The following is an 11,989-nucleotide window of genomic DNA, read 5'->3' on the forward strand; positions in this document are numbered from 1 at the left end:
CTTATAAGAGGGTCCATCTGCTCCTGTGGCACAAATAGATAGCCACCATACTGCATTTATACCATACTGTGAGAATGTTTAATGGCCTTGGAAGTTGCACGTGGTTATCAGGAGGACATCGAAGTGCGGAGACATCTTATGAGATCTCAGATAGCAATCTTAATAATGTGTAAAGATCATTCATGGCAAATAGGATGCTGAACTAAGCCTACCTATGTGTCATTCAATTTAGGAGGTGTGAGAGGCACCAACACCATGAGAACAAATAGTGTGTCAGATTTATAATTCAAGTAATGAAGGAGTGCATGAATTAAAATTATACTCACTCTGACCACCCTTGTCAGATCATTACATTTTTTTCTGTACTGTGTTCCAGTCCTCAGCTATTTGCCTCCAGATCTTCTTGAATATTGATAGCAGTGGTCTGGATCCACCCCTAACATGTAGTTCCTGCCATCTTCTCTCCACAGCCCCCACTAGAGCTTCGTTAGCCTCCTGGCTGAATCGCCTGGCACGTTGTCTCAACTCCTCGTCCTCCATCATAATAATCCCAAAGTAAAATGGCTAATTCAGCCCTGGGTGTACTGCGCATGCGCGGCCGCGGCCTGCATTAGCGTTGGTGATCGGACAGCACACCAGATGCGCGGGAAAAAGAAAATTGCGCATGCAGAAAGGCCGATTTTTTTTTTAGGGCCGTAACTTGCAGCTCCGGCGCAAAAAGTTGGTTGTGCAACGCCAGAGTTAGCACTGACACTGCTCGTCAACTTTCATTCGGCGAAAGTTGCAAGCTCTGGCGCTGATGCTAACCTGGCGCTAAATTTTTCATTTCTCCGCGATTTGCGCCCAGAAACAGGCGAAATCGCTAAAACCTGAAAATCCAGCCCAAATTTGTGTGTAGAGGTGTAACCTGACTTCACTTCTGAAAGGCCTGGCTCTAATTTTTAGACTATGTCCCCTAGTCCTAGACTCCCTAATCAGCAGAAATAGTTTCTCTCTATCTACCCTATCAGTTCCCCATAATATCTTGTAAACTATGATCAAATCACTTCTTAATCTCCTAAACTACAGGGAATACAACCCTAGTTCGTGTAATCTCTCCTTATAATTTAACCCAAGAGTCTGGGTATCATTCTAATAAATCTACACTTCATTCCCACCCATATATCCTTCCTAAGGTGTGGTGCCCAGGAATGAACACAGTATTCCAGGTGTGCTCTATCCTGTAAAGCTACATGTAGCATGATCTCTCACACCTTGTACTCCAATCCTCCAGATATAAAGGCTAACATTTCAATACCCTTTTTGATTATTTTCTACCTGTTCATGGCATTTTAATAATCTATGTACATGGACCCCTAAGTCTCTTTGGACCTCCACTACTACTAGCTTTTCACCAATTAGAAAGTACTCTCTTCTATCTATTTTAGGTCCAAAGAGTATTATCTCACACTTGTGTATATTGAAATCCACTTACCACAGTTTTGCCCAGTCATGTAATTTTTTAATAACTCTTGGTAATTTTATGCTTCCATCTATAATGCCACCTATATTTGTATCATGGACAAACTTAGATATTTGGCTCTCTATCCCGTCATCTATGTCATTAATAAATAGAGTGAATAGTTGAAGCTTGAACACAGATCCCTGTGGGACACAACTAGTCAACTTCTGCCAATTAAGAGTACTTGCCCATTATCCCTACTCTCTGTCTACTGCTGCTCAGTCAATCTCCTAACCAGGTCAATAATTTGTCCTCTGTAATTTTCTCCTGAACTTCAACTTTAGCTAACAGTCTCTTTTGAGCGACTTTAGCGAATGCCTTCTGGAAGTCCATATAAATAACATCATTAGGCATTCCCCTCTGCTCTACTTTAATCACCTCTTCAATGTACTCCAATTGGCAGATGTCTAGTGATGTCCCCCAAAGATCTGTTCAAGGGTCTCAGCTTTTCACTATATTTATAATTGACGATGAAAGAATAGAGAGACATATATTTGGAATTCTCTACCCCAGAGGGCTGTGGATGCTCAGTCGTTGTGAATATTGAAGACAGAGATCGATAGATTTTTGGATACTAAGAGAACGAAGGGATATGGGGAAAGTGGAGTTGAGGTAGAAGATCAGTCATGATCTTATTGAAGGGCCGAATGCTTACTCCTGCTCCTATTTCTTATGTTCTTGTATATCTAAGTTCGCTGATGACACCAAGTTAGGTGGCACAGTAAATAGTGTAGATGGGAGAAGAAAGTTGCGAAGGGACATTGGCTAGACTTTCCACTTCACATCGTCCATATATCACCCAAAACGGCCGGCTAGTGCCCATTTTGAGCAAAAAGTGGACACTCAGGCTGGAACATCGTCGGAAAATTAAGCCCCCAAGTTTCGGCTCACATCGCTGAGGTGATCGCTGAGGTGATTGCCCGCACATCGCCGAGTGGAACTTTCGGCACATGGCTGACCGAGAATATCGCTGGAGAATAGTTGCTTTTCCCGGGCCTTCCTCACCAAACTGGGCACTGCGGACACGATTTTGAATTTCAGAGGAAGAGAGAAGGCAGCTAAAAAACTCAAGCTTATATATTGAGTTATTTAAGGGTCTTTTACAGATAGATCCACTCACATTTACACTTATATTTAATTATACTAATATTAGCTTAGTAGATTAGGCATTTTTTTACTAAAAAGTGCATTTATAGCAAACGAAAATAATTATTGATAGTGATGGGGCCTATGGTTTCTCTGCCATTACTCGTAACTGCTCATACGCTGGTTTCTGAAAGGATCAATTGAAGAGGTGGCAGAGTAATGCGGAGACAGAGGAGGCGAGCGTACAGCCATTGAAGGTACAAGGAAAAGCAATCTTACCTCAACTTGTCTGAAAATGCGTGTCTTAGGAGACTGCGCTTCCGGAAGGAGGTCATCGATGAGATATGCCAGCTCATCAAGGGGGATCTGTAGCCTTCCAGCACCATCAGAACCACACTGCCCAATGAGGTAAAGGTTACTGCGGCACTATCCTTCTACGCATCTGGACTGTTTCAGGTTTCAGCTGGCGACATCTGTGGTATCTCTCAGCACGCCACACACTGCTGCATTCGGCAGGTGACTGAAGCCCTTTACGTTCGCAGGATGGACTTTATAAACTTCCCTATGACCAAGGAGGCACAGACCAGAAGAGCTTTGGGTTTCTCGAGAATAGCAAACTTCCCCAAGGTGCAGGGAGCAATAGACTGCACGCATATCGCCCTGAAAGCCACTTTACAGAACCCGGAGGTGTTTCATAACAGAAAGGGATTCCACTCCCTGAATGTGCAGTTCGTTGTCGACCACAACCAAATTATTATGACAGTAACTGCTACATTTCCTGGCAGGTTCCATGATGCGCACATCCTGCATGAGAATACTATCCCTGACCTGTTTGTCAATCAGCCAGAAGGTCATGGTTGGATGCTGGGGGATAAGGGATATGGTCTTGACAGCTGGCTGATGACCTCACTGCGTAATCCCGTTACTGAAGCCGAGAAACATTACAATGAAAGCCACATAGCTACACGCAACATCGTCGAAAAGACAACTGGAGTCCTAAAGCAGCGCTTCAGATGTCTGAACCACTCTGGTGGCAGCCAACAGTACCACCCTGTCCAGGTCGCTGAGTTTATTGTGGTGTGTTGCATGTTACATAACCTAGCAATAAGGAGAGGACAACAAATGACAGATGGGCTGCAGGTCCACCTCCAGAAGGAGGGGAAGCGGAAGAGCCAGACGGTGAGGAGCAAGAGGAGAAGGAGAAGGCTGCTGAGGACCTCGGGGAGGACAATCAGACTGGCGATGAAGCTATGGTCCCACCACTGCCCCCGCGCGCCCCCCCCCCCCCTTCCCACAAGACCAGAGAAACCCGGCTGCAGCAGCTCATAAATGAATGCAAGAACTTACATTGGGGACAGTCACATTTACAGTTACGGTTAAACAAAAGTTGCATTTGCGTTGAGTTACGTTTTAGCCTCGCATGCACTGGCTTGGCTTATCCATTGTTGTACAACATTTGGATTAATGCTTAACTTAACTAAACTTATGTTATTATAAGACAATGCACAACAATTGTTAAATTCAACATAAAACATTTATTGCAACAACGAATTAAATTTTTTTTAAAAATCAACATCCCCCACTCATCCCCCCCCTCCCCCCACAACTATAAACGCACATTAACATTAACAATTTAACTAACAAAAACTTTTTACGGTAACAGAATAAGATAACATAGCAAAAACATCCCCCCCAACCCCCCACCTGTGGCCATGTTTTCCTCCAGATACTTTGCCCCCCCCCCCCCCGTATCTTAGCCCCACCCGCCCGTTTTGGTTGCCGGAGATTGAGACGAAGCTGGCGTGCAGCGGGCACCGGAAAGAGTTCCTGCCGTGGTGGGGGTGTTGGAGTGGAAGACGAAGCTGGCAGTTCATCTTCCGAGTCAAGAGGAAGCGGTTCCTCCATACTCGCTTGAGTGCTCGGGGTGATACTCCGACCCGACACGACATCTTGGGGTTCAGCGCCGTGTTCAGCCAGCAGCGCATGCCGAAGGGCATTTGTTGCGGCAGTCTGTTCACGCATCCCTTCCAGGGGCCGCCGTGCTACCTCCAGTAGCTCGACTTGCACAGCAGACACCTGTGAAAAGTCACGCGCGAACTGAGAAAACCCCTGGAGAAGCTCGCGACCGTCTCCGAGCAGATGGAGATCAAGCCCTCCAACAAATCGCCCGAGGGAGGCGATTGCTGACCTCGCTGACCCGGCGAGGTCCGGCACTGGTCAGACCCCCTCGCCTCATAGGAAGCCGAGGACACCACGTCCACGATCTCGGCCCAAATCTTCCGATACACACAGGGTGGGGGTTTCCCCGTGAACACCCCGCACCAACTGGCCCCACCGGGACTGCACCTCATCAACAAGTGCCTCATTGGCCTCGTCACTGAAGGATTTCGCCCTCTTTCTCTCCCCCTCAGCATCATGATGGCATTCAGACATTTTTACTAATATAACTTTTAACTGTATATTATGTCTGTAAACTACCTTATAAGTCTGTAAGCCTAATCTGTAAACCTATTTTCTAATCTGTAAACCTATTTTCTCTCTTTCTCTTCTAATTCACTGCCTTCTGGGTATCTCCTCTCTCTCTCCCTCTCTCTCTCTGTCTGTCCCTCCCTGTGCCTTCTGCGCATGTGTGGATGACCCCTGACCTCTCGAAACGCGGGAAAACTATTCAGCAAGAAAAAAAAATGGCATGCGCAGTAGGTCGTTTCTAAGGAAGCTTTTGCCTTCCACATCGCTGGCCGTTCGCTGGGTGCACATCACATCGCTGACCTTTCGCATCACCCATTTCACATCGCTGGCCTATCACCGAGAGGAAAATCGTGATCCAAAAAATGGGCGATGTTCCAGCGATTGGTAAGGCTGAGACATGGAACATCGCCCATTTTTTGGCCGATAACCAGCAAAGTAGAAAGTCGAGCCCAATGTGTGGGCAAAACTGTGGCAGATGGAGTTCAATGTGGGAAAGTGTGAGGTCATCCACTTTGCGCCTAAGAAGGAAAGATCAGAGTATTTTCTAAATGTAAGTACAGAAATCACAAAGTAAGTGGACAGGTACAAAAAATAATTTAAAAGGTTAATGGAAAGTTGTTCAAAGTTGTTCATTATCTCAAGCGGGCTGGAATACAAAGGAGTGGAAGATACAGAGCTGTGATCAGACCCCATCTGGAGCACTGCATTCAGTTCTGTGCAATGCACCTCAGGAAGGATATATTGGCCTTGGAAGGGGATACAGCGCAGATGCACCAGAATGATGGTGAGGTTAAAAGGGTTAAATTATGAGGGGATGTTGCATAGACTAGGTTTGTATTTGTGTGTCGATGATTAAGGGGTGATCTAATTGATGTGTTTACGATGATTTCAGGAGTTGATAGGGTAGAGAGAACCTATTTTCTCTGGTGGGGGGAGACCAGAACAAGGGGCATAATCTTAAAATTAGAGCCAGGCCATTCAGGGATGATGTCAGGAAGCACTTCTCCACACAAAGGGTAGTGGAAATTTGGAACTCTCTTCCCCTGAAAAGCTGTTGAGGGTGGGGGTCAATTGCAAAGTTAAACACTAAAAATATTTTAGGCAAGATATTAAGGGTAATGGAAGAAACATGGGCAGATGGAGTGAAGATACAGTTCAGCCATGATTTAATTGAATAGTGTTACAGGCTCAAGGGGCTGAATGGCCTACTGATGTTCTTGCATTCCTAAACTTTGAAGCTTATTTTTTTTTAAATCACGTAAAATGTTGTCCTGGTCCTTACTGTGCTGGTAAATTTAGCATTATTCTGGTCATTGGTCTTTTCAGATTCTACTATTTCTATATTAAGGATGTTATCCTAAATACCTATCCAGCTGATCTAAATGCAATTTATTTTCCATCTGTAATGCATTGGATCAAAATTAAAGCTAGCAGCGCATTCACTACTTCTGAGTCTATTGACTCAGTTCCATTCGAAAATTCCCCGTTTATCCTTTATTGTTTTTCCATATCCTTCTTGACTCATCATACAATATGTTATCATTATCATCATCCAGTCAGGGTCTGTTGCAGACCCCAATTGTTGATCTGGGTACCTTCCGCCTGCTTACTAACACTTCAGATTTCCTTTTGCCTATCCAGAGGAGATGACCTACTTACAATTCTGACTGAAGTGAATCGGAGAGTGAGCGAAAAAAATCCGAAAAAGCAAATTCCAGAGCCAAGGTTCACCCTATCCAAGAAGTTGGTCATTTTGCCCTCTTCTGCACGGAGGATGAACTGCTGATCCTACTTCATCCGCAGAGGAATGAAAACTTTGTTTGTCATCTGATCAAGATTGCACCAGCAAGATAGTATGACTTTAAACATATTTACTGCACCATTGTGCCCCAGCAGTTCCTGTGCCCCAAGGCACTCAAACCACTATGATGTGGAAAATTCTGGATCAATTTTCTGTAGATGCCTTAAGGAGATTTCCATCATACTTACAATTACATAAAATATTTTTTAAAGGAAATATCGCAAGATTAAAAAGTTCCAGAAGGAGACAGGGCCGTCGAAAATTTATGCAGTGCGAGGAGAAAACTGTATTCAGTTTATTCTTCCAAAATCAGTGTTTCTGGGTGTGGCTTCTGTTCAAGAAACAGGTAAGAGCAATAGGCTCTTTGTAGAAAGATTTGTATTTATCCAGCTCCTTTCACAACCTCAGTTCCTTTGATCCTATACATTATTTAAAGAAATAGGAGTATTTTGGATCCATGCAGACCCCAGATTCCGAGGAGAGTTAACCATCAATGATAAGGGGATATGGGGTTATGGGGAGCAGGCAGGGAAGTGGAGCTGAGTCCATGGTCAGATCAGCCATGATCTTAACGAATGGTGGAGCAGGCCTACTCCTGTTCCTATTTCTTATGTTCTTATGTTCTTATTCTATTGTGCTGTACAAATAAATGTGATTTTATGTGATCTGAGAAAATGCTTGCAGGGCTCCTTATGTCTTCCCACACTGTACAGAGTGACTGCGGACCCACTATAGACCCCCCCGCCCCCGTGCAGTGCAATCCATCTAAAACTGTGCAACCACGTCCCATTCCTAGGATGCTGGAGCGTCACCATACATCCAGGACACAGAGGAGTGATTCCACCCTCCTACCTCCATGTGCTTCGAAAGGTACATGGAAGAGAAATCAGGCACTCCCATTCCAGCTCAAACAGGAGGTCGTCATGGGAACCGAAAGCATCACCTCAAAGTGCACTACAGCAAACACTTCAGTTAAAACCCACGGCAAATCTGGAAATACATGGGTATTGCTATAGGTCATTACCTGCCATTGCTGCACCAAAGGCCGGAAGTGTACCGGGACTGAGAGGGCGGGATCGGAGGCGGGTCAACTGTCAAAATAGAAATGATTGACAGTGGGTCGGAAGTCCATTGTCAACCCGCCTCCACGCTAGTCTCCCATGCGTAGGGTTTGTCAGCGGTGAACAGACCTGACACCAAGCGGCGGGGGAGGCAATTTAAATTATTAAGAGCGTTAAAAGCCAATTAAACACCATTTTGCACTTACCATTTTTTCAGCTTTTTGACGAGGTTCACGACGCTTGGGGATCACGTCAAGTAAGTAGGTCGGGTGTTCCATTGGTCTCCATTCTGCTGAATAGTTGACTGTTGCAAATGTGATATAAAAGCTACCATTTCAGTGCTGTTCACTTTCCAATCTCAGAAGCTGGAGACTTCAGGGTTTTGAAGACACTTTTGAGCTTTGTACACGTTGGAAGTGTTTGGAGTAAACTCTATCCACTGTCACCTCCTTAAAACAACCTCTTTCACTATTGACTGATCGTTTCTGTCATCTCAACCTCACCTACCATCTATTCCATCAGCATTAGTGCCCTTGAAAAAAATCTCATCTTTATCCTCAGATCCCACCACGATCAACCCCAACACCAATCCCAACAGTCCCTGCAATGCCCAAGCCATTCTTTTCACACTCATCACCATTGCGGGGGTACCGTTATGTCTCACCATTCACTGCAACTCACTAAGCCACTTCCAAAGGTGCACACAAATCTGTACAGGAACGCAAAGTGTTGAAAATAAAGATTTCAATATTTGACAACACATTAACAGAAACTTTACATGAACATTGGCGATAACATCGTGCTTACCCTTGTGTGTTGTCAGTTGGTATGATTGGACTAGGGTGAGGATGAGGGGTGGCCAGTGAGATGGGGAAGTGATAATGTAAATAGAGGGATGGTGGAGGTGCAAGGCGTGAGTAAGGATGTGCAGGAGTAGGGTAGGAAAAGCAAAGTGATGGGGATGTGATGAGTGACACAACAGGATGAGTTTGAGTGTGGCTTTGCAGTAATGTTTTCTGATCTACTGAGATCATTGAAAGGTTTGTGCCACTGCAGACAGGTCCTCCTGTTTACATCGCTGCTTGTGCCCTCCTGTACAATGTGCAACAGGCTGCGTTGGTCTCCTGGGGAGGTCTCTTCCACCCATTGGAACTTTCCTGCATGCTCTGACTCCCTCCATAAGCATATGGAAGGAGTCATGGGAGAGCCTGGGTGCAGTCATGCACCTTTGTGCAGTGCTTCTCAGTGTTTGCAGCACCTTAATGCTGTGGAACACTGACCGCACAACTGTCAAAATCAATGTGGACATGGTCCCTTTAAGGAAACAAAGCTGATGACACGTCATCAAATGAAATAATCAGACTTGCTTCCTTTTAATTGTCCAGGAACCTTGCTAGGCGGGCTTAACAAGCCCAATTCCCATAAAATCACTTGTAGAGAGCAGGATGAACCCGGTAGCGGGCCGGGACCTCGCTACAGACTCCGGCTGCCTCACTCCCGACACCATAGGTGAAATCACAGCCAAAGAAAAAGTTCCGTTCTTTGTATAAATCTCGACCCAGTCATACAATCCCTGAAAGTGTTCAGAGCGTGTGGAAACAATTTCAAGACCATTCTCACAGGTCTAATTTGCAGCGGGAAGGGAAGGGAGAATCTTTTTGCATTTGATTCATGATTAAATGTTCCAAACTTGAGGTGGTGGTCTATCCTTCCACAGTTAACATAAAACAGAAAAAGGAGGCTTATGACAAATGTCAGGAGCAAGATTCAGTTAATAACCAGGAAAATCATGTAAAGTATAGGAGGGAATTGAAAAAGTTAATACGGGAGGCAAAGAGAAGTTACAAGGAATGATTAGCAGACAACATTAAATTGAAACTTTGTTATGGAAAGGTTGGACCTTTGAAGGCCCCGTAGGAAAATCTTCATATAGAGGCAGAGGACATGGCAAAAACATTAAATGAGTACTTTGCATCTGTCTTCACAAAGTAAGCAGATGATGTGAAGGTTACACTAAAAAGATGAGGAAAGTTATGGATAGGAAAATAATAGATAAAGACGCACTAAAAAGATTATTATTACTGAAAGTTGGTAAGTTACCTGTTCCAGATGGAATGTATTCGAGGTTGCTGAAAGAAGCAAAGGTAGAAACAGCAGAGGCATTGGTCACAATCTTTCAATCCTCATTGGATACAGGAGTAGTGCCAGAGGACTGGAGGGTTGCTAATGTTATACCACTATTCATGAAAGAGGAGAGGGATAAACCAGGAAACGACAGGCCAGTCAGCCTAACATCAGTGGTGGGGAAATTATTGGAAACCATTATCAGGGACAAATAAACTTTCATTTGGAAAGGCATGGGTTAATCAAGGAGCAAATCATGTCTGACTAACTTGATTGAATTATTTGATGAGATAACAGAGAAGGTTGATCAAGGTAATGCAGTAGATGTATATATGGGCATTTGGAAAGCATTCGACAAAGTGCCACACAGGAGGCTTATTAAGAAGATGGAAGCCCATGGAATTAAGGAGAAAGTTGTGGTATGGATACAAAATTGGCTCAGTAACAGGAAGCAAAGGATAGTGGTGGATGGATGCTTTTCAGCCTGGGAGGCGCTTTGAGTGGTGGTCCCCAAGGATCAGTTTTGGGTCCATTACTCTTTTCAATATTTATAAACGATCTAGACTCGGGTGTAGGGAGCAGCATTATACAGTTTGCAGGTGATATGAAATTGGCAAAGTAGTAGATCGTAATGAGGATAGTTATAGGCTTCAGGGTGACAGACAGGATGGTGAAATGAGCAGAAACATGGCAGTAGGAGTTCAATGCGGAGAAGTGGGAAGTGATACACTTTGGGAGGACGAATATGGAAAGGAAGTGTACGATAAAGGGCACGATTTTGAAAAGTGTAGATGAGCTGCAATACCTTGGAGTCCATATACACAAATCCTGAAGGGTGGCAGGGCAAGTTGATAAAGTGGCTAAAAAAGCATGTGGGTTACTTGGGTTTATAAATAGAGGAATAGAATATAAAAGCAAAGAGATCATGCTAGAACTTTATAAATCACTGGTTAGGCCTCAGTTGCAATATTGTGGACAATTCTGGACACCAAACTTCAGGAAAGATGTAAAGGCATTAGAAAGGGTACAGAGGAGGTTTACCAGGATGTTACCAGGGATGTGGGACATCAGTTATGAGGAGAGGTTGGAAAAGTTAGGACTGTTCTCCTTGGAACAGAGAAGGTTAAGAGGTGACCTAATAGAGGTTTACAATATGATGAGAGGGTTCGATAGAGTAGATAAAGAAAAACTATTCCCTGTGGCGAGTGGGTTACTAACCAGAGGTCATAAATTTGAAATCATTGGCAAAAGATCGAGAGGGGAGATGAGGAGAACTTTTATCATTCAGAAAGTTGTTGGGATCTGGAACGCTCTACCTGAAAAGGTGGTGGAAACTGATTCCATAAATCATATTCAAAGGGAGTTGGACAGGTACTCAAGGATGAGGAACTTACAGGGTTACAGACAAAATGTGGGGATGTAGGACTAATCGCAGAAAGATGTTCATACAGGTCTTCCTGGAAACTGGCCATCATGCTTTTTTACTGCATCAGTAGAATATCTCCATAATGTTACTACCTGGGACCAACTTGATCGGATGGCTGCTTGGGGACAAGGGCTATCCCCTTCAGCCGTAGCTAATGATACCTCTGATGAACCCGTTCATTCAACTGTCGGAGAGCTACAACGCTAACAACATCAGCACATGAAGCATTATCAAACAAGCTGAAGTTAAGGTTCAGGTGCTTGACCGGTCTGGAGGTTCACTGCAGTATTCGCCAGCCAGAGTGTTGCATATCATTGTTGCATGCTGTGTCCTACACAACATAGCGCAGCAAAGAAGAAATGTTGAGGTTGAGGAGAGGAAGGCATTCATGACTCCTCCTCAAATGAGGACAACAATGATAATGGAGACAACGGGGACCCGGGCGCATGGGCACCCGAACATATTGCTGTCTGCGACCCAGAAATTAAACGATGAAAAATATAATCAAAGACATCCATGTG

General features: G+C 44.4%; 1 protein-coding gene across 1 annotated transcript in view; it reads left to right on the forward strand.

The window, feature by feature from the left end:
• LOC139259450 (caspase-8-like) overlaps window positions 1-7,495 on the forward strand; it is an 87,193-nt gene extending 79,698 nt beyond the window's left edge. The window contains exon 11 of the mRNA XM_070874920.1: window positions 6,698-7,495. Within this exon, the coding sequence (XP_070731021.1) occupies window positions 6,698-6,842 (145 nt within the window). The 3' untranslated portion in view covers window positions 6,843-7,495. The remainder of the gene's footprint in view (window positions 1-6,697) is intronic.
• Window positions 7,496-11,989: the final 4,494 nt, after the last annotated feature.

The sequence above is a fragment of the Pristiophorus japonicus genome, chromosome 3, assembly GCF_044704955.1.
Source record: "Pristiophorus japonicus isolate sPriJap1 chromosome 3, sPriJap1.hap1, whole genome shotgun sequence".
In the NCBI taxonomy this organism is placed as follows: domain Eukaryota; kingdom Metazoa; phylum Chordata; class Chondrichthyes; family Pristiophoridae; genus Pristiophorus; species Pristiophorus japonicus.